Below are 25,008 nucleotides of genomic sequence, written 5' to 3'. Positions count from 1 at the left end.
TGATTGTTACAGAATTCAATGTTAATTTTTTCGTCCACTTTTCTCTTAAAATATTAAATAAATTAAGCTAGTTTTTTGTGAATAACTCTAAAATATCATAAAGAAGGGCAGTGATGTGAAAAAGTTTTAATATTTTTAAAATTATTTATTAAAAAATAACTTTAAAATTATCAGTTCTCAAAATCACTTTTAATTAATTTCTCGTCTTTTCCGATTTCAAAGTATTTTTTATAATTTATTTTAGAATTATTAAAACTTTTGCACATCACTGCTCTTCTTTATTATATTTTAGAGTTATTCACAAAAAACTAGCTTAATTTATTTAATATTTTAAGAGAAAAGTGGTCGAAAAAATTAACATTCATTTCTGTAACGGGAATTTTTTAGTCAGAAAAAAGTAAATAAAAAATTTCAAACTTTAAATTTTTAAAATTTTATTTAAAGTCAGGGAAAATTTCCTGACTTTTATGAATTTAAATTACTTTTAATTTAACAATACATAAATTGTTTTTATTACTATCACTCATTATCACTAGATATTAATTTATTGTTAAATATGGTAGTAAACAATAGGGTGGCACAAAAAAGGTCGACTTTCGAAAATTGCTTAAGGAACTCCTACTTCCCTATAAGAAATACATTGGAAAAATGCACTTTTTAAAAAAAAATAATCAAAATTCTAATAAAACTGTCTCAGAAGTTAAAGAGACCTCAAAGGGTAGTCAAAGTTTAAGAAAGTTCCAAAAACCGTGACTTTTTCAAATTAATCCTGAAAGTTAAGTCTCAAAAAAGTAAACCCCTAAATATAAAATCGACATTTGAAGAAAAATATATATCTTCAAAATAATATTTTTTTGGTTTTTTTACAGAATCTTTTTTTAATTTACAAAATACAACATGTAATGAATTTGTTAATTACACTGGGTTACAAAAAAATGGTCATGTCGTGTTTATTTAAAATTTACTGTGTTTATTGAAAGTTTAGGTGTCACAGAATAAGAATATACCAGAAAAACTTTTTTTCATTCGGTCATTCCCTTAAAAAACGAGTTTAAAGTCTCAAAAAACCGTATTTTTAGCACTTTTTGAGGCAGCGTAACAAGAAAATGCAACATGATAAAAATCTCTACAAAAGCTTAAATAAAAGCTTAAACCTTCAACTTTAAGGCTCAGAACTGAAAAGTACTTAAATAAGCACTGAAAACCTGCAGTCACTATCTGAAATTATCAAAAAAGCTGGGTTAGGTAGCACTTGGTAAAAATCAATTTCCCTAACCGGATTCGGTTGCAAATTGTTATTTTAGGTTTTTGAGGTTTCTAATGACGAATTGGAACTTAGATTTGAAAAATTTCAAAGTGGCGGACTCAATTTTTTAAAATTATTAACGCAAATTTTGAAAAATTGAGTGAATTTATTATTTTCAGTCCGCCATTTTGAAATTTTTAAATCTAAGTTCCAATTCGTCATTAGAAACCTCAAAAAACTTCAAATAACAAGTTGCAACCGAATCCGCTTAAGGAAATCGATTTTTACCAATTGCTTCCTGTTCTAGCTTTTTTTGACAATTTCAGGTAGCGACTGCTTGATTAAGGAGGTTTTCATTGATTATTTAAGTACTTTTCAGTTCTGAGCCTCAAAGTTGAAGGTTTAAGCTTTTATTTAAGCTCTTGTAGAGATTTTTATCATGTTGCGTTTTCTTGTTACGCTGGCTCAATAAGTGCTAAAAATACGGTTTTTGACACTTTAAACTCGTTTTTTTAAGGGAATGACCGAATGAAAAAATGTTTTACTGGTATATTCTTATTCAGTGACACCTAAACTTTCAATAAACACAGGAAACTTTGAATAAACACGATATGACCATTTTTTTGTAACCCAGTGTTAAATTCGAATTGTTTAAACAATTTTTATTTATTTAAATAATTAGATTTATCAGAAAAATTACTTAGACGTAATATTATTTTGCAATATAGTGGTAAAAGATAATAAGCGAATGAAGAGTTCATCATTCAATTTTTAATCAATGTTATTTTGAGCCTATTTTTCTTAAAATGTCGATTTTCCATTTAAGGGTTGTTTTTTTGAGACTTAAGTTTGAGTGTTAATTTGAAAAATTTCGTTTTTTTCGGTAATTTCTTAAACTTTGACTATCCTTTGAGGTCTTCTTAAGGCGTACACGGAAAAAAAAAGTTCACGAATCTCTCGTGAATTAGTATATCACTTTTGGATGGGACACAAAATTCTTGAAAATCAACAAACACAGTTCGTCAAAATTTCATCAACTCCTTCACTAGAAACATAGTACGGTTTCCGAACTTTTCGTCAAAGTTAACGAAAAATTCGTGAACTTTTAAAAAATGCTAAAAACAAGAAAAAATAATTTCCAGACACTACTTTTTTATAGTATTTCACTTTATTTGATAACTTGACGCCTATTACGCACCCAACTACACAGAATACACAATTTTATCGCCATTAAAATTCGTAATTCGCTTCACGGGATTCGAACCTAGTACCTATACCCTATAACATAATATTTCTAACAACTAACCGCCACGGCTAAATCTAGATACACTGTCCTTCGACAAACGAAACGATTAGCTTTGTCTGCTGTAAAACTCAGGACCGTGCAAAGTAGAAAAAGTCCCTTATCGTAACTTTTAATTCATTTTATGAATTATTTGTTTCACAAAGGAAATTAGCAAACAAAAATATTCACTAAGTAATAAAAAACACTGATTCTAAATAATAACTTTCATCAAAGAATTTTCCCGAATGTAAACACCGATGACACCGACTGAATGATGAATGCTTGATCAGCCATATTTGATGCGCATTACGAACTGCGCATACTACTGACACTCGCGAGTTCACGATTTTTTCGTGAACTTGTACCTCTACTTTTGACGAACTACTCTTCCTTAACAGTTCATCAAAAATTCATTAACTTTGTTTCAGTTTTTCGTTGACGTTCGCCATTTCTAATCAAAAGTGAATGAAAATTTTGAAATTTTGTGTCCCATCCAAAAGTGATATACTAGTTCACGAGAGATTCGTGAACTTTTTTTTTCCGTGTACTTGCGTTTGCGAAGGAAAAAAATAGGCCCCACTTTTTTGGGATTATTAAATGAAAATATTTGCAATTTCTATTATCCGAATCAGGTCCTGTCCAAATTAGTTTGGATCATCGAGGTTCCACTGTATATTTTTTTACCCCTGGTTGATTGTGGTCATCAGAAAACCATTTTTTGATAACAAATTACGCACTCAGGCCTCAAACCAGTGAAAGTATTTGAAAATATGGACTTTACGGACCAAAAATGAAAAATTACGGACCATTTACGGACCAATTACTATGACAAAAATATAACCAGTCCGAGTCAAATAAAAGAACATTTTACTTAAAACCATAAATTAAATTTTTCATAGCTATAAAACATGAGAAAATCGATAACTCCGAGTCGAAGACTAAATAAATAGTCGTTATCAACAAATTTTCAAATAATTGAATTCTATCAACTAATTTTAATAAAATTTTTAAGAATAATTAAATTTTTGAGAAATTCGATTAACCCTCTGCCTAAGGTGACTTATCCCCACTCTAGCGCTTTTAAATGTACTTTCCATAGTAATACATGGAAAAAATTATTCGCTGAAGTTTTCAGCTACTAATTGAAGACTCTCGGATATAAAAAAAAACTTTACGGACTTTTTGAAATACTCTTCGCTTTTATCAGAAATTCTCTGAAAAAAGTTGAGGACTTTTTATAAACCTAGTAGCGGAAAATAGTCGTAGAATTATTGTAACACTTTGATAGAAATTTTCGTCGACAAGTCGCGGAAAATGATGCGCAGAAAAGATACGCAAACTCTCAGGCGGTAAACGTCACGTGAAATAATTTTGACTGACTTTGTTTACGTATTTTTTATTTTTATTTATTTTATTTTTATTTATTTTTATTTTATTTATTTTTTATTTTTCTTTATTTATTTTTTTTATTTTCTTTTTAGCGATTTCAAATCAATTATTAAATAACAAAATTATAAAAAATAAAACAGTTTGTACAGGTATCATTACTTTTCAATGAGAAAGTGACTATTTTTATTTTCATTGGTATCGCGCACCTTTACGATGGAGGAGTTTGAAAATCCGGTAAGAAATTTAAAATAATTTGTGACAATTAAATACCAACTTTAAATGAATATTTTGTTTCATCAAAAAATATAATCACTCTCGAGCTTATTTCATTATAATTAAATTGTAAATAATACTTTTAATACGCACATTATAAATTTATAGAAATTGTAGAATTATATTTTAATATTTATTTACATATTTTATATTCAAAATTTTTAGGATTGTTTATTATGAATTATTATAATTTATTATTTATTATTATAATAATATATAATATATCAAATCATATTATTCAAAATAATTGAAAACATAATAACATATAATAATATAAAATATAATTATTAATCGTTAAAGAAGTTTTTACAGTAATTAACAGAAAAAAATTTGTTTGGCTTAATTATTATTTTCATTAAATATTATAATTCTTCTATACATGTGATAAATTAAAAATAATAAAATGGAAATAAATGTAAAATAGTCCTTAACGCATACTGAAATACTCTTTAAAATTGTAGAATATGTTGAGCAAAAATATTGGAGATTTATAATTTTCAAAATATTGCACTTTTTCTCGCAAGCGGTAAAGAAATGTTTCATTTAATATATAAGGACGATGAAAAAGTAGATTTGTAGCGTGCGAAACTGCGAAAGCGTAGGGTAATATGCGTGTTAGTGTTAGTTATATTTAGTTTGACGTAGGAAATTAGTGTTTAAATAGTATTCGATTACATGTGATAAGTGTCGTGATTATGTATAAATGTACGAGTGTAATTAAATATAAGGCATAATAAGAATAAAATAAATAAGAACTGAAAGAATTTTTTTTTCATTGGTCGGCCGAATTTTTCAATTTCCTCGACTATTGATGAAAGTTTAGAATACTATAGAACAAGATTTCCGCAACCTGTTAATATGATTTTTAAAACTCAGTGATTTTAAAAATTTTAATACTTTCCACTAAATCCGAGAGTCTTTTACAAAGTCGCGGAAAATTTCAGCAACTAATTTTTTCCGTGTAGACGATAATAATAATAGACGATTTTAGACGGCAAAGGTCACATGAGTAGGCGGAGGGTTAAAATTGTATATTAAAAATAATTGAAATTCTGCAATGAGTTTTATTATTTGTGAAAATAATTGAATCCATAAGAAGAATTTTATTATTTTTACTCTTGAAAAGAATTAAATTTCTGCAATAATTTATAACTTTTCCAAAATTAAATTTTTTTTCGTGTTTTTAACTAAAATTCTTCTATAAATGCATTATTTTTAATAATTTTTGGAAAAGTTCTTTGAGAATTTTCAAATTTATTTGTAGGGGAACGTGGTCCTAAGTTGGCCACCCTGCATTTCTCAGAGATGGTATACTGGACGAATCTATAATTTTGTGGTATGATATATTGATAAACCATGATATAATTTATGGACCTAATTATAATCTAAGATTGAGGGTTCACGGGCAATAAGGGGACGCGCAGGCTTTTCGTTAGCCCCTCGCGCAGCCGCAGAATCGCTTTACGCGGGGACTTTCACTTATGGAGTAGTATAAGGAGACCGAACGCCCGTGATGAATCCGCGTCAAACGTGGCCGCATTTTTCATAACAGTGATTCCTCTAGGCTCACTTACATCGATAGAAGAGCCTCTCGCGGAGGAGAAGATCATTATATTTAAAAACAAAATAAGACATGACATAACCTCTAATTTTGTTTATAAAAGTGATTGTTAGTTCAATGAAGCATGTAAAAAATAAATTGTGAGTGAAAATGCCTGCTGCTGTCTGTGTAGCGAAAAATTGCAATTCTTCTCTCTTAATTATAGAGGGAATTTTAGTAACAATTAAGTTATGTATATAAACAATATTAATCGCAACAATTCTCACATATACTTACTTATTTATCTCTTTTCACTTCCAACCGAGCACTTTCAAAATTAATATTGAATAAATAATAATATATTATAATTATAAGATAATTATTAATGATAATTGTCAACTATTTCCAAACAACACTAACCTATAAAAATACCAACTGCACTGTACAATAACAATTAGCAGACGATTATTAGTGACATTTTTCCCCGTTGGGGGCGCTTCTATCGATGTAAGTGAGCCCAGAGGAAACACGGTAATGAAAAGTGCGGCCACTTTGCGTGAGTGGCGTTCGGTCTCCTTATACTACTCCATGCTTTCACTTTCATGCGTATCCCCTTATTGCGCGTTAACCCTCGATTCTTCTACGCATTGTGAGGACAATAATATTATTTACGACCAAAAAAATTTAATTTTTCTTGTTTTTTCGAGAGCAGCTACAAGAGATAAATAATTAAAAATTTCTAAATGAGTGTGTGCGCTAGTTCCTTTATTTAATGTTGTAATAATCAGGGTGTCTAGCGTCCGGGAAAAACGGGAAAACCGGGAATTTGCCGGGAATTTAGTTCGACCGGGAAAAACCCGGGAAATTGCCGGGAATTGAAAAAAATATCCGGGAATTTTTGGAAATTTTCTCTAATTCATTAAAATCTATAAAAAAAATTTCAATTTAAGGTATAGTTCTCCGGCTGCTATACTCTTTTAAAAATTGATTTTCGATAGATTTTCTTCAAATTTTGAGGAAATATTCCTTCGGATGCCTTTTAAATGTGATAAAAATTTCAAAACCTTTTGCCATGTCAAAAAACGAGATATTGTGGTTGACATTTTTTATTTTTAACATAAACGCATGGAAAAGTGAAAGTTTGAACTTGAATAAGTCAAAATTTAGCATCGCAAAGGGTTAGTATTTAAAGGGCACCCAAAGAAACATTTCCTCAAAATTTGAAGAAAATAAATTTTTACAAGAGTAGAAGCCAGAGAACTACCTTCAGTCTTATATTTTTCAAAAATAAAAAAAAAGATATATTATAGGTACATAGGCAATTTCACGTTAAATTTCAGTCCACATTTTCAATTAGGATGAAAATATATTATTGTAAATCTATTTTTTCATTTTCTATAGGTAACCAAATTTTTGGATTTTTAAAAGTAGACTTATTTTCAATTATCTATAACTCTAAAACTATTTAATTTAGAAAACTTATCTAATACATACTTACAAATAATAAGGATAGTTTGCAAAAAATATGTTGGTCCCCTATAGAATAGAAAAATAAAGGATACGTATACCTTTTTTCTAAAAGGAATAAATAAAATATACTTGTGACGTAGAATTTACCGTATATTATTATTATTTATATAATTGTTGCATAAATTTTTAACATTATAAAGTCTTCAATTGAAAGTTTAATTATAAATCCTAATGTTTTTAACTTATTGCAGTTGAATCTCAGTGACTTTTAAGGCTATGTCCAAGTTGTGAAATGTAAACAAACCAAAAGGTTACTACACCAGCACTAAAAACGCAATCTTGCGACAGCCAATTCTCCCAAAACAAAATAACATTTTTACACTTTCTTTACGAAAATGGAAAATTAAGTGTAATTAAGTGTCAAAAAAAATCATTTTTGGCTATGAGCAATAAAAAGCAATTAGTAAAATAACTAATTAAAATGACCTGTAAAACAGCATTTTTGACGCGTCGCGAAAAATAAACTGTTTGAGTATATCAACCGCACGGATGATGAAGAAGTTCCATGTCAGCGATTGGACCTTCAACATGTGGAAGGGTAAATTTTTCCCTTTCCTCCTTGAAATTACAAGAGAAAGGGTAAAAACTTCTTCATCGTCCGTGCGGTTGATATAGTCAAACAGTTTAATTTTTCGCGACGTGAACTCTGTTGCTCGCTGCGCGTGCGCAGACCGTACCAAGGTCGCAATGACATCACCATGCAAAAAGGCACATTTTCTTTTTGACTGAAACTCAGTAGTTTTCTCATTTTTTCAGTTATTCAAAGTTTAGTAACCAAATTCAATACTTTAGTTCACCATTTCTATAAAGAAAATGTGAATTTATATTTATTTACGCATATGGGAACGGCGAAAAAATGCTTCACTATTTGCTCTATAATGAAACATTTTTTCGCTGTTCCCATTTGCGTAAATTAATATAAATTCACATTTTCTTTATGGAAATGGCGAACTAAAGTATCGAATTTGGTAACTACACCTTGCATAGCTGAAGAAATGAGAAAACCACTGAGTATCATTCAAAACCAAAACTAAGAATACATTGACAGCACCATGCGAAAATGCACATTTTCTTTTCGACTGAAACTTAGTTATTTTTTCATTTTTTTCAGCTATGCAAGGTGTAGTTACCAAATTCGATACTTTAGTTCGCCATTTCCATAAAGAAAATGTGAATTTATATTGATTTACGCAAATGGGAACCGCGAAAAAATGCTTCACTATTCGGTCTATAATGAAGCATTTTTTCGCGGTTCCCATTTGCGTAAATAAATATAAATTCACATTTTCTTTATGGAAATGGTGAACTAAAGTATCGAATTTGGTTACTAAACTTTGAATAACTGAAAAAATGAGAAAACTACTGAGTTTCAGTCAAAAAGAAAATGAGCCTTTTTTCATAGTGATGTCATTGCGACCTTGGTACGGTCTGCGCACGCGCAGCGAACAGCAGAGTTCACGTCGCGAAAAATTAAACTGTTTGACTATATCAACCGCACGGACAATGAAGAAGTTTTTACCCTTTCTCTTGTAATTTCAAGGAGGAAAGGGAAAAATTTACCCTTCCACATGTCGAAGGTCCAATCGCTGACATGGAACTTCTTCATCATCCGTGCGGTTGATATACTCAAACAGTTTATTTTTCGCGACGCGTCAAAAATGCCATTTTACAGGTCATTTTAATTAGTTATTTTACTAATTGCTTTTTATTGCTCATAGTCAAAATGATTTTTTTGGAAACTTTGATACTCTAATTTTCCATTTTCGTAAAGAAAGTGTAAAAATGTTATTTTTTGTGGGAGAATTGGCTGTCGCAAAATTGCGATTTTAGTGCTGGTATAGTGACCTTTTGGTTTGTTTACATTTCACAACTTGGACATAGCCTTAATGTAAATATCTAAAAGAAGACATAAATGCCATTGGATATTGCAAAATAATTCCGAAATAATCATTTATCCACAAATATAAAAAAAAAATAATTGCAATTTCTATTATTTGAACTTTTGATTATCTGAACCAGATCCTGCCTGAATTAGTTCGGATAATTCAGTTTCCACTGTATTTAAAAAATTATGAAATTTTAATAGTATAGTCATTAATATCTTAAAAATAAATCCGGGAATAATTTAGTTTTAGGTCCGGGATTTTGCCGGGAATTTGAAAATCATAATTCGCTAGACACCCTGTAATAAGAGGTTCTGTTCATTTTCAAATTAAATTTTTTTATTAGCGTAATAATTTGAAACTTGTAAAAATCTACAGTGGTCCTAAGTTGGCCACCTATTGTTTTTGTTTGTTTTTATTTATGTTTTACTTCTTTTTTGTGTTTTTCATCACGAGAAAGACCGTAAAAGTGTAACGTAGGAATTAAACAAAGACAAAAAACAAAAAAAATGGTTTAAAAAACATTAGAAAAGACATGGTAAAAAACGCCTGTGTTCACAGCCATCCATCACTGCAAATAAATGAAATAAAACAATGCTTCATTTTCTAAACAAAAATAGTTAAATAATGCGTTTTTATTCTCCTAAATGTATCAAATTTGTAAACTTTCAGCGTAATTGAAAAGAATATGCATTTCTTCCTTATACACAAGCGAAAAAAAGTGGTGGTTTCTGAAATGTCCAAAATGCAGCTTTTCACTATTTATTGTATTAAGACTACAAAAGCCATTTTATATCGTTCTAAATACCACAAATTATAGCAAAACGATCTCTGAACACTAATATATACTTGCCGAGGTGATTAAATTTCATTTTGTTACTATTTTCGACCAATTTGCTTAGGCGGACAACTTAGGACCACTCTCCCCTATACAAATTCAATTTTACAAAATTTCAATTATTCGTAAGTTTTTCAATTAAATATATATTAGAAAATAAAAATTTGAAATAATTTAAAAAAATAATCCGAAATTAAAGTTTCTCAAAAAAAATTAATTCCTCAAAATTGTTAGTTAAAAATATGAAAAATTCGAATTTTCAAAGGCTTTAATCTGAAACCTTTTCAAAATTCAATGATTTCTAAAAATTTACGCTCTAATGCTTTTAAAATTCAATTACCTATTATCTAAAATTTTAACTGAATTCATTTTTAAATTAATTTTTATGAGAAAATTCTACTAGAATTAAATTATTTAAATACAAAAATAGTAATTTATTGAATAACTGAATATTTCTTAAAATTCAATTAATATTTTCAAAAAATTTTCGAGGAATTCGATTAAAATTGTATTAAAAATAATTAAAATTCTTCAATGAGTTATTATTTATGAAAATAATTGAATTTCTAAACAAAATTTTATTATTTACGAAAATAATTGAATCTCTATAAAAATTTTATTATTTATGAAACTATATAATTCAATGATTGTGAAGAAATTTATAAAAAAATTTGTAAATAATAAAATTCCTGTGAAATTTTTATTATTTTTTTTTTAATTAAAATTTTGTGTATAGTTTTATTAAATTTTTTTTTAGAAAATTGAATTCTTTTGGAAAATTTTATGAAAATAGTACTATATTGAAAATCATTGAATTGAGGAAAATTTTTGAAATTAATTTTAATTCGGAGAAGAATTTAATTATTTTTAAAGATAATTGAAATTTTGAGAAGAATAGTAACTTACTGTAAATTTAAATACATTTGCTTATAAAACACTTGGTAATTAATTTTACTGTTTTTAAATAAAATTTACGAAGTGGCTATTTCGGCAGATGTCGGGCGAAATAAGAAAAATTTTTTATTTCGCCCGTTGTAAAAATACACAGTGTCGGGCGAAAATAAGAGAAATATTTTATTTCGCCCGTCATAAAAATGTATGAAAATAAACGGGCGAAATAAGAGAAATATTTTATTTCGCCCGTTGGAAAATAAAAATTTGCTAAATTAAAAACGGGCGAAATAAAATAAACTAGGTTAATTCGCCTGTTAGATAAATTCGTAAATTTCTTCGTATTAATACACTGTAAAAAAAATTCGTTCAACTTTTCAACGTCGGACATTGTAAATTTACACAAGATTTCTTAAGGCTGCGGTTACACCTCTGCAGGCTGCCTGCCTGCGCAGGCAGGAGCAACGAGAGTAAGGGAGAAGTTTGAAGTCACTGACTCTCTTACTCTTGTACGTTACCATGACAACCTGCAGGCAGGCAGGCTGCCTGCAGAGGTGTAACCGCAGCCTTACAGTGTAATTTCTCATAACCTCTCATACTTCTTCTTCTTCTTTTTGTTTTAATGGCCTCTTGTATTACAAATAGCCAGTTCAAAACCTCTCATACATAACAATTCAAAAAGGTGGGAATTTTGAACTAATAAGGTAATAAGCAAGTACAATCGGAAATTGAATTTATTTTTAAATTATAATATTTCTTATTTATATCTATTTCTTTATAGAAAATAAATAAAATTTATTTAATAATAAAATAAATAATTTAAATACTATTATTAATATTATTTAGATAAACAGCAATATCAATTCTCGAGAAAGAAATTGACAATCAAAATATTTATTTCTTTTTGTACAATTAACACATGATCTACATTTTTTGTCATATCGTTTCCATAGAAATTTTTAAAAATGGTAATTAATTAAATTATTTAATTAATTATTTTAATTACATTTAAAATGAATTTAATTGTAATATGGCTTATTTCTTTAAAAAATTATTCTTTGCAACGTTACTGTTCATATTTCTAAACAAGCACGTGGTTTTGAAAGTACAGTAGAACCCGGTTAATACGCTCCCGTTTAATACGATTTCCCGCTTAAAACGCTCATTTATAGTGGTCCCTGCAATTAAAGACATACATTTTATTTCCCGCTTAATACGTTTTCCCGCATAAGACGCATTCTTAGCGCGGTCCCTACAGAATCGTATTAACCGGGTTCTACTGTATGCTTATTTTTTATAAGAAATTTTTGACTTTTTAAAAAACAAATAAAAGTATTTTTTGTAGTAAATAAATAATGTTAATGATAAACCATGATATAATTTATGGACCTAATTATAATCTAAGATTCTTCTACGCATTGTGAGGACAATAATATTATTTACGACCAAAAAAATTTGATTTTTCTTGTTTTTTCGAGAGCAGCTACAAGAGATAAATAATTAAAAATTTCTAAATAAGTGTGTGCGCTAGTTCCTTTATTTAATGTTGTAATAAGAGGTTCTGTTGATTTTTTAAATAAATTTTTTTTATTAGCGTAATAACTTGAAACTTGTAAAAATCTACAGTGGTCCTAAGTTGGCCACCTATTGTTTTTGTTTGTTTTTATTTATGTTTTACTTCTTTTTTGTGTTTTTCATCACGAGAAAGACCGTAAAAGTGTAACGTAGGAATTAAACAAAGACAAAAAACAAAAAAATGGTTTAAAAAACATTAGAAAAGACATACTAAAAAACGCCAGTTTCCGCAGCCATCCACCACTGCAACTAAATAAAATAAGACAATGCTTTATTTTCTAAACAAAAATAGTTGAATAATGCGTTTTTATTCTCCTAAATGTATCAAATTTGTAAAATTTCTGCGTAATTGAAAAGAATATGCATTTCTTCCTTATACTCAAGCGAAAAAAAGTGGTGGCCAACTTAGGACCAGGGGGTGGCCAACTTAGGACCGCTATTTCTGAAATGTCCAAAATGCAGCTTTTCACGATTTATTGTATTAAGACTACAAAAGTCATTCTATAACGTTCTAAATACCACAAAATTATAGCAAAACGATCTCTGAACACTAATATATACTTGCCGAAGTGATTAAATTTCATTTTGTTACTATTTTCGACCAATTTGCTTAGGCGGCCAACTTAGGACCACTCTCCCCTATAAATAATAACTATAAATATTAATAATAAACAATAATAATCAATAATAAATAATTGTAAAAATAAATATTAGCAAATAATAACAAAATGTAATAACCCAGGTGCGATTTTTTGGTCGGCCCATAGTTGGGCCAACTTTTACAAAGTCGGTCCAACTTCTCGTGCCAGAGGTTGGGCCAACCATACAGATGATAACGGCGACCGTCTAATGGCGACGATGGTTGGCCCGACAACTCATAAGGAAGTTGGCCCAACTTACAATGCATATGTTGTGCCAACTATACATTTCAATGGTTGGTCCAAAGACTGACGCCAAAGTTGGCACAACTTTAGATGCGTAAGTTGGGCCAACCACAATTTTCAAAGTTTGGCCAACTTCAACAGCCAAAGGTAAAAAATTATTAAAAAACTACATTATTTAAACAATTAACACGTTATTATTAGCGGGAACATCAGATATAACCTTTACCTATTATTATTAAACACAATCTCATACATACATTTTCGAAAATATCTATCGCTCGCTGGGATCGAACCCCTAACCTAACGCACCGAAGACTCCCAGATAACAAAATGCGCGTTGTGTGCTACTAATATCATCTGCACGCGTGCCGATTTATCCGCACTATGCGCGTTCACTGGACCACTCAGATGCGTCATCATATGCGATCCATAACTGTCGCATATTGTGATGGGCACATGCGTGACGGTATAATGCGAATAAATTATATTTATACTTCAGCCTTATTTGAATTAAATAAAAAGAAAAGATTATTGACATTAGTAATTTTTTTTAAATTAAAATGTTATTTATAAAAACGATTTTAATTTAATATTTCAGTACAATTTTGGAATTGAAATTGTTAAAAACTTCCAAATTCTTTTTTTGAGGTTATATCTAATACAATAAAAATATATATGTACTTTAAACAAATTAAATTTAACTTTCTTATTTTGCTGCAGTACTAAAAATTAAATCCACAATAATTCCTCACAATAATATCGCAATAAAAAACAATAAAAAATGAAATCACAATAAAAACTTATTTTGATAACACACCACAAACAATGCTGTCGCCATTATAAAATGTGTGATTGCCGATACGGGTGGTTGCGCATCATTAATTGCGTGCGTATTAAGTGCAGTTCACTGCACACGCATTCACAGCATTCGCACTGTGGATGGTAAAATGCGTATGGATTGACTCTTCTAGCAAGTCGCACTTGTGAACGGAACATGCTTATCATTTTGTATCACAGGCGCTTACGAAATGCAGTTCACAACACTCGCATTATTACCAGCGTCACAGACGATAGTAAGATGCGTATATGAACCGACTCATCTGGTAAGTCGCAGTTAGTGCAAGAAACATGCGTTTAAATGCGACGCACGATTGTTATCTGGGCTTATACACTGACCACTACGCTACGCTCACATGGGAGTGCATAACGCAAAATGTATATTTAAGCTGCAACAGTCGGGCCAACCAAGAAAGTTTAAGTCATTTAAACCGCATTTGACAAAGTTTTGCCAACCGTTGGGCCAACCGTGGCCCAGAGTTCGGCCAACCAAGAAAAATCAAGTCAATTAAACTGCGTTTCACAAAGTGTTGCCCACCGTCGGGCCAACCGTGGCCCAAAGTTCGGCCGACCAAGAAAGTTGGTTAAGTCAATGAAACTGCGTTTCTAGAGTTTTGCCAACCGTTGGGCCAACCGTGGCCCAGAGTTCGGCCAACCAAAATAATGTAAGTCAATTAAACTGCGTTTCACATAGTTTTGCCAACCGTCGGGCCAACAGTGGCCCAGAGTTCGGCCAACCAAAATAATGTAAGTCAATTAAACTGTGTTTCACAAAGTTTTGCCCACCGTCGGGCCAACCGTGGCCCAAAGTTCGGCCAACCAAGAAAGTTTAAGTCATTTAAACTGCGTTTCTAGAGTTTTGCCAACCGTTGCCCAGAGTTCGGCCAACCAAGAAAAATCAAGTCAATTAAACTGCGTTTCACAGAGTTTTGCCAACCGTTGGGCCAACCGTGGCCCAGAGTTCGGCCAACCGAAACTGAAAGTCTTTTAAACTACGTTTGGATAAGTTGTGCCAACCTTTGTCGCCAAAGTTGGCCCGACGGTTGGTTAAACTCTGCATTTAATGGTTGGCTTGCAAAGTCGGGCCAACTGTGGGCACAAGTACTTGCCAAAGTTGGGCAAACTCTGTCAACCAAAACTTTGCTTGCCAAAGTTAGGCCAACCTTGGGCCAACCTTCAAACTCTGGCGGCCAACCTAAATTCGCACCTGGGAAATAGTTAAATATAACAATTTTAACAACAAAATTTAAGAAATAATAATAAACAATAATAAATTGTAATAATAAATAATAACAAATTTAAACAATTATAATTAACTAATAACAAAGTTAAACAATTATAATTATAAATAACAAATTATAAACAATTAATAACAAAACTATAAAATAACATGAGTAATAGGGAATGTACACGTGCGATCTAATAGTGAGTCACCACAAGTGTTCCTATAACAAAGGGTTTCTCAAATGCATGGAAAAATGAAACGATTCTTCAAATGCATGGCAAAGTGAAACGATTCTTCAAATACACGCATAGAAAGGGTTTGCTGTGGCAGCGAACATTTTGCTGTTAGGGGTCGTCCATATACCACGTGGACACTTTTGGGGGGAGGGGGGGTAAAAAAAAGGTTGAAAATGTCCACGATCCCATGTATTTTTGTGTCCACAAGGGGGGAGGGGGGGTCAAAAATCTTTGAAAAACTGTCCACGTGGTATATGGACGACCCCTTACAGCAAACCTTGTTCGTTAAAATAGAGACAGCGAAAAAGTTCGCTGTGAGATCAAACAAGTTCGCTATGACAGCAAACTCGCATAAATTTTTACTAATGTTTGCTGTCACAGCTAACATGTTCGCTGCCACTACAAACTTCTTAGCTGTGGTAGCTAATTTTAAGAGATTTCACAGCAAACATCTGTTTACTGCTGCAGCTAATTTCTTTTTTTCCGTGTACATGGCAAAATGTACAGTTTCTAAAAATACACAGGGAAATTTGGGTATACATAAGAAGGACCAGACCATCAAACGATCTTCAGTCTAAAAAAAGTTCAGTCTAAGAAAGCAGTCTAGAAACAAGCAGTCAAGAAAATGTAGTCGTCAATATTATAAGTCTCAAATTATTGAGAAGTGGTGCTCTGCACAAGTAAGTCTAAAAATTTTATCTACAACAAGTGGTTCTTCACGACACAGTGCTCTATAAACCCAGTCTTAGTGGTGATCCTTTACTCTACGTATATTTTCAAAAGTGCATTTTGGAAGTCAAATTGCTGTTATAGTTCCTGTTTAAGGTCACACAATACTACAACCACTTAGTCGCCCATTACACAGGCCTACAAAATTTAGAATGTTGTCAGACCCACAAACGGGATAAGTCATTTCCGATGTAATTTGTCACCCTGAATCCAAAACTGGCAGCGAAATTGCTCTATCACGTCAGGATTCTGAGATATTCTAACCTAAAAGAGTAAAAAAGGCCATTTTTGGCAACATTCGACTCTCCATAAAATCTACAAAAAATTTTTTGTATCATTGGAACGAATTTTTAAAAAAGTACAATTATTCACCTTTCAAAATATTCTACACCCGATCCGATCCGACTTTTTTTTACTGAGATACAACAATTTAAAGTTTAGGTTACACGACCTAAAAACTGAAAAAAGGAAGAAAAGAATAATTGGAAAGTACTTTAACTTAAGCATCTGATTCTTAATATTTTGGGATTGTTGATTAGAAAACCGATGTCGGATTTTCAAAATTCAAAATGGCGGATCCAATATGGCGTATGTCAAAATAAAAAATTGATCGGATTCGCTTGAAACTTTTTACTCGGGGGTTTTTAAGGTCGCTAATTACGAATACGATGTCAGATTTTCGAAATTCAAAATGGCGGATGTAATATGGCGACATATTTTTAAAAAATTTAACGGATTCGCTTGAAACTCTTTACTCGGGTTTTTTGAGGTCGCTTATTAAGAATCTGGTGTCAAATTTTTTAAAAATATAATATTATTGTGGATCTAATATGGTATTATATGTTAGTAAATTCGAAGAACGTAAAATTCGAACATTTAGGGCATAATTTATACACTCTTTTAGTAAAGAAAATTAAAAGTTTTATATTTCTTTATGAACCTTTACACATTTTTCTACAAAGGATCTTCGTATAGTTGGTTTCGTTTTTAGAATATAATACAGAATCACTTCTTTGCTTATATCTAGACCTGTAAATACATCTTTTCTCAATTTGGATATCTATAGGTGTGGAAATCTTTTTTTCAAGTACTCAAAAGACTTCGAATTTTACGTTTTTCGATTTTACTAACATTTAATACCACATTAGATCCACAATAATTTTAAATTTCGAAAATGTAACACCAGATTCTTAATAAGCGACCTCAAAAACACCCGAGTGAAGAGTTTCAAGCGAATCCGTTAAGTTTTTTAAAAATATGTTGCCATATTACATTCGCCATTTTGAATTTCGAAAATCTGACATCGTATTCGTAATTAGCGACCTCAAAAACCCCCGAGTAAAAAGTTTCAAGCGAATCCGATCAATTTTTTATTTTGACATACGCCATATTGGATCCGCCATTTTGAATTTTGAAAATCCGACATCGGTTTTCTAATCAACAATCCCAAAATATTAAGAATCAGATGCTTAAGTTAAAGTACTTTCCAATTATTCTTTTCTTCCTTTTTTCAGTTTTTAGGTCGTGTAACCTAAACTTTAAATTGTTGTATCTTAGTAAAAAAAAGTCGGATCGGATCGGGTGTAGAATATTTTAAAATGTGAATAATTGTACTTTCTTTTAAAAGTTGTTCCAATGATACAAAAAATTTTTTGTAGATTTTATGGAGAGTCGCATGTTGCCTAAAATGGCCTTTTTTACTCTTTTAGGTTAGAATATCTCAGAATCCTGACGTGATAGAGCAATTTCGCTGCCAGTTTTGGATTCAGGGTGACAAATTACATCGGAAATGACTTATCCCGTTTCTGGGTCTGAAATTTGTAGGCCTGTATTATTTGACTAGTGCCATTATACCTCAAACGACCAGGATCACCCATTGTTCAAGGTACAAACCACTTATAGACTCATATTAGAAAACACCTGTTCATCTCTTATTTTTTATCAATTTTCTTATTTCAAAATATTCATATATATCGGTATAACTAAAATATATTCTTGTTTTTACCAAACCCCGTCCCTATTTTAATTAATTTTAAAATAAAATCAGGAAAACACTAGGGATATAATAATTAGGATCGTAACACCAATAACGAGACCATCAATTTTATTGCATAAAATTCATTCACTCGATGCCCAATGAATACAAAAAAATTTTGACCCCCATATCGATAGGGGAAAGTTGTCATTTTCAACCCTTAAAATTAAAAAAATCGAAAAAAAATTAGAAAAAAATTTATTAAAATTGCAGTTATCCTTTGACCAGCGATTTTCTTTTTGTTTATTGCTTCTACATACTCCACTAATAAGTAAAAATAATTTCAGAAAAATCGCCGTCCGGAAAACTTGATTTTTTTGCCCGTAAATATTAAAAAATTGAGAAAAAATTAGAAAAAAATTTGTGAAAATTACAGTTATCTTTTGACCAGGGATTTTCTTTTTGTTTATTGTTTCTACATACTCCACTAATAAGCAAAAATAATTTCAGAAAAATCGCCGTCCGGGAAACTTGATTTTTTTGCCCGTAAAAATTAAAAAATTGAGGAAAAATTAGAAAAAAATTTGTGAAAATTTCAGTTATCTTTTGACCAGGGATTTTCTTTTTGTTTATTGCTTCTACACACTCCACTAATAAGTAAAAATAATTTCAGAAAAATCGCCGCCCGGAAAACTTGATTTTTTTGCCCGTAAAAATTGAAAAATTGAAAAAAAATTAGACAAATTTGCCTAAAATTCGGGGTAAATGTAAACACCACTGTAGTTAAGCGAGGTTTAAGAAACAAGTTATTTCAAGTATACTTCTGTTTTAAGGGATGGAAAAACTTAAAAAAAATTATTCGTAGATGTATAGTAAATCAACCAGTTGACTGATAATGTATCATATAAAATAAACAATCAACCATTACAAAACTAGTAATGTAAAAACTTGAATAACTTGAACAAATTTTAATAGATTTTCATTCAACTTGGTAAAAAGAAGTTTTTAAGGTTGCTGAATAAGAATCTAATATCGAGTTTTTAAATTTCAAAATGGTGGATCCAATATGGCGGATGAACCTAAAAATAATATTTTTAAAAACTGATCAAATTTGCTTGAATCTGGCTACTAGGGGGTTTTTGAGGTCGCTGAATACGAATTTGAAGTCAAATTTTAAATTTTCAAAATGGCGGATGAACCTAAAAATATTTTTAAAAATTGATCAAATTTTCAAAAAAAAAATTTTTTTTAAAGAGGATCTAATTTCCTTTTCTATGTAATTTTACATTGCCAAATTAATGAAATTTGAACATCCCAGATAACAATCATGCGTCGCACTTTGTCGCACTTCAGGCGCGTGCATAATGAGACGCATTTAGCAGTCACTCGTTCTGATTTTGTTGCACTTTAGGCACATCCCGTGCAGAAAATGCCCCACTTTGCCCTATTTAAAACAGGGTTCTGGTCGGGGCCTCGACAGTTTTCCCTATTAAAATTTTTTTTTTTTAATAAAGTTCTTAGAATTCCTTTTTGTTGTAGAAGCTATTAACAATGAAAGGCAATCATTATTTTAGTTATTTAATAATTTTTTTATTTTAGGGGTTTGACTAGAATTCCTGGCCAAAACCCCAAGTGAGGTGTTCACTAGATATTAAATAGGGCTCTGATCAGGGCTTCGACAGTTTTCCTCGTTTGAATAAAGTGTAAATGAATTTAGTTTTTTAAATTAGTTCCCATAATAAAATTATAAACAATTGAAGAAATTAATTAAACGGAGTAATTATACTACATTTTTAAGAATTTTTTTATCTTATGGGTTTGACCAGAAATTCTGGCCAAAACCCTAAGTGGGGTGTTCACTAGATATAAAATAGGGCTCTGATCAGGGCCTCGACAGTTTTCCTCGTTTTAAAAGCATGTCAATAAATTTAATTTTTTAAAATTAACTTTTTTAAAACAGTTATTTAAGTTAAAAAAGCGTGTTCCTTTAAAACACTTTACAAAATAATTATGGTAACATATTTAAAAAACGAAAATACATATAATTTTTTTTCTTTAAGTACAATATTATAATAAAGTTTATTTATTAATAATAACAACTAAATTATAAATAACGAATAATAATAGCTATTAAATAATTAATTATTATACATTTATTTAAAAATAAAAATTATGAATTTGAAAAATAATAATTAATCAACAATTATTAATAAATTATACTTAATGAATTTTAATAATTATTAATTTATATTAGTTTAAAGTGAGAAAATTATTCGGAGAGATTGTTAAATTTAACACCTTCAATATTTAATAACTATTTTTTAAACATAATTAATAAATTTGAATAAAATATTTATTAAATAAATATTAATTATTACTTATACATTTGAAATCAAAAATTATAACCTTTATTAATATTATAAAATTAAGGAGGCAGAAAGGAGCGACAACCTCCAAAAGAAAAATGAATTAATCATAAAACCAAAAATTATATTTTTCAAAAATTTTTAAGTTTTTCTATTCTTGAAATTATATTATTTTTATCATTTTCACTTTTAAATTAGTCAAAATGACTATAATACCTTATTATGTTATGTATAAATATGTTGTGTTCATTATGTTTCTAATATAATAATATTTTTAATTACAGTAATTTTATTGTAATTTCTTTTGAATAAAATTAGCCTCACAAAATAGGGCAATTTTAAGAAAAACTGACGAGGCCCTGACAAGTTTTTCCCTAAGTAGGGCATGGGTCGGGAACAGCGTCACACACTAGTCGAGCACTGGTCAGTTTCTCTACCCAGAGCCACACCAGAGATCGGAAAACTGTCCAGTACACTATCAGGCCCACATTTTAATTTCTGCACGGGATGACGTGCGAGTCACACCGTGCTTGCTCAATGAGACACATTTTGCTGTCGCTCGTGCTAATTTTGTAGCATGCGTGAGGGCATAAACGTAATACTTTGAAATGAGGGGTTGATAGTAAAAGTGGTAATTAGGAGCAAAAGTGGGATGAGTGACTTGGGCGCAAATACGAGCTAAAATGATTTTGTAATTTATGGATAAATTATTTATAATTAATGATCAAAAAATATTTAAAATAGTAAAGAAAAATTTTAATATTTTGCAAGTCATTCGTGTAATAAACTTATTGATAAATATTTTAATTGTTTTAAACCATTTTTGCTACCAAGTCACTTATCCCACTTTTTCTCCCAATGTTTTTTTAAACCACTTTATATCAGCCCCTCAAATAATCTTATATTACATTAAATCAATAAAATTTATGAATTTATGAAAATTACTTTAATGATAACTTGTAGGAATTTTTAAAATTGAATTATTTAATAATTTACAATTTCAAATTTAATATAAAATTTATATTTTATTAATTTATATAATATGCATATAAACCATTCCATTATATTTCGACTAAAGTCGTTGCCAACTAATTTGAAAAAATTATAAAATTTTGCAGGAATGATTTTAAAGATATTAGGATCATCGAACAAAAAGAATTTTTTAAATATTTTTTATATTTATTGTAAAATAAGCATATTATTATTGCCCAATTTTCGTAATTTTTCATTTTTCTGGGCAGAAGTTATTTACATTTTAAAATCGTGAAAATAAGCAAAGTGCCAGTTTTAATTGCTTCTTTTTTAACATTATTTTGTGAAGAAAAAAGGAAGAAAGTGATTAGAAAAACTAAAAGTATTAAAAGTTTCTTTATATTTCATAAGGTTTTATTCAATTTAATGATTTCTCTTTCTCACATTTAGCGAATGAAATTTGCAAAAATAGGTTATTTGCCAGGTGAACTTTAAAATAATTTTTTATTTAATATTTCTTAATAATAATTGTTTCTATCAATTTATAATAATAAAATAATTCATTCATAATAAATTCTAATAATTTTTTTATGTTTTCATAGTAAATTATGTGTTTTCTTTAATATTTTCTAATAGACAGTTTTTACGACTTTATATACTTTAGATGCTTATTTTACAATAAATATAAAAAATATTTTAAAAATTCTTTTTGTTCGATGATCCTAATATCTTTAAAATCATTCCTGCAAAATATTATAATTTTTTAAAATTAGTCGGCAAAGACTTTAGTCGAAATATAATGGAATGACTCATATACATATAATATTTATTATGGATTGTAATTTATAATTTAATTTAAATAATAATAAATTACTACAAAAACTTTTTACTTAAAAAAATAAAACTTTACTGTAGAACGTTATTTTCATTTATTTATCTAAAGTTGATAATAAAGGCAGAAAAATATTTGACTTTATAATTTTTTAATATTCGCGGTCTCATCGATGCGCATGTGCGCAGCCAATTTTCCCAATATGGCCGAAAATGTACTTGTTGATGTCCGTCTCGAGTCACATGACGTCCAGTTTCGCACTGAGCCTGTGGTTTTATCGTTGGGTGAATGTCGTGATTGTTTGTTATTTATAAAAAGTGCGTGTGCGAATCACAGTTTTGTTTCTTTTATGTTTTATAAATATTTGTTTTTGTTTTAACTCGTTTTTAAATTAAAAAATATAACTGTCATATCGAACAAGAGCATTTAAAGTTGATTTGCTTCGAATAGAAAGGCTCTTAGACGCAGTCCAAATTGTTAATTTATTATATTATACAGTTGACTTTTGTTGAATTTGTGTTGAAAAGTTTATATTTATTACGAATTATGATCTCAGCTAATGTTTATTATAGGTTATTTAGGAGGTTATGTATGTTTAAGACTGAAGAGAAAAATGTTCAGTATTAATGCCATGTTTATATTATTGAAATAAAAAATTTTAATGAAATATTTTTAAATTTAACCTTAGATTTTTGTATTTAATTTTTTACAATATATTTATCATAAATAATCCTTAAAAAACGCACGAGACTCGCATTTCACTCTCATGCATCATGCACCTTTATGACATGCGAGCGTAATGCGTCTTATATGAGGACGCATCTGTCAGCGTCAGTGAAGGCACGAGTGCGAAAAGAAACCTCATATATGCGAGCGATATGAGACGCATATCAATCTCAAATTGTTATCTGGGATCTTGTAGGTGAGCTGAGGTAAAAATATTGACGTCGTACTTATTTTTTAATTTGTAAATTTAGCTGAAACATCTACTGTTTACATTTACCCCAAATGACCCTAAATAATTTAAATTAGGCATTTATATTAAAATGTATGCAGGAAAATGAATCTGGAATGACAGATAATCTTTAATTTTTAAATTTATAAAACATAATTTGGTATTTAGGCATCCCAGAACCTTTTGTTCTCAGAAAAGGGGAATTTATTTCTTAAAAAGGGGGACAAAAAAACCTTTAATATAAAATAACTTTAATATTAAGAAAATTTTTTAATACTTACAACTTATAAACAATAGGAAATTAGAATAACACTAAATATTCAAATTTTTTATCATATAAATAATATTAATAATAATATTTAAATTATTTATTTTATTATTAAATAAATTTTATTTATTTTCTATAAAGAAATAGATATAAATAAGAAATATTATAATTTAAAAATAAATTCAATTTCCGATTGTACTTACTTATTAGTTTAAAATTCCCACCTTTTTGAATTGTTATGTATGAGAGGTTATGAGAAATTACACTGTAAAGAAATCTTGTGTAAATTTACAATGTCCGACGTTGAAAAGTTGAACGAATTTTTTTTACAGTGTATTAATACGAAGAAATTTACGAATTTATCTAACAGGCGAATTAACCTAGTTTATTTTATTTCGCCCGTTTCTAATTTAGCAAATTTTTATTTTCCAACGGGCGAAATAAACTATTTTTCTTATTTCGCCCGTTTATTTTCATACATTTTTCTGACGGGCGAAATAAAATATTTCTCTTATTTCGCCCGACACTGTGTATTTTTACAACGGGCAAAATAAAAATTTTTTCTTATTTCGCCCGACATCTGGCGAAATAGCCACTTCGTAAAATTTAACACCATTTTACATGTGAATACTGTGTGTATTTATTTTTATGGTTATGTTCGACTTTTAAAACTATATAATTAAACATATATATTTAAAATCCCCCTTTTGATTTATAAACTACACTTATAACAGAATAATTTGCAGAGAAAAAATGTAAAAATATCATTTATGCTTAAAGCAATAATAAAATAATTTTAAAACATAACCTACTTTACTGTTCCGCCTGACAAACAAAATATTGTCATCTTCCATTGTAAGATTAAATTTATTTCAAACAATAATAAACATTATATTTTTACAATTGATAATTAGGTTATAGAAATTGATCCTTTGTAAATAACACTGAACAAGAAAAATTATTTTATGTTTGTTGACATTTTTCAACTGAGAGACTGTCAGGCAGTGTTGGGAAGTAAACGCATCACTCTAGAGTCTATAGGTATCGGAAACTCGGGAAATTCGGAAATCGAGATGCATACATTCTCAAAATGAAAAGAGCATAAGGCTGCGGTTACACCTCTGCAGGCAGCCTGCTTGCCTGCAGGTTGTCATGGTAACGTACAAGAGTAAGAGAGTCAGTGACTTCAAACTTCTCCCTTACTCTCTTTGCTCCTGCCTGCGCAGGCAGGCAGCCTGCAGAGGTGTAACCGCAGCCTAATGCGCAACTTATTTATTTA

At 29.6% G+C, this 25,008-nt stretch overlaps 1 protein-coding gene across 1 annotated transcript in view; it reads right to left on the bottom strand.

The window, feature by feature from the left end:
- The window catches only part of LOC122503624 (survival motor neuron protein 1), a 34,057-nt gene extending 9,305 nt beyond the window's left edge, over nt 1-24,752 (bottom strand). Inside the window, exon 1 of the mRNA XM_043614242.1 lies at nt 24,542-24,752. Within this exon, the coding sequence (XP_043470177.1) occupies nt 24,542-24,583 (42 nt within the window). The 5' untranslated portion in view covers nt 24,584-24,752. The remainder of the gene's footprint in view (nt 1-24,541) is intronic.
- Between the last annotated feature and the right edge of the window lie 256 nt (nt 24,753-25,008).

This window comes from Leptopilina heterotoma, unplaced genomic scaffold (assembly GCF_015476425.1).
Source record: "Leptopilina heterotoma isolate Lh14 unplaced genomic scaffold, ASM1547642v1 Lhet_267, whole genome shotgun sequence".
Taxonomy (NCBI): domain Eukaryota; kingdom Metazoa; phylum Arthropoda; class Insecta; order Hymenoptera; family Figitidae; genus Leptopilina; species Leptopilina heterotoma.
Note: the sequence above shows the minus strand (reverse complement) of the source record. Positions and strands in the feature narration are given on the sequence as shown.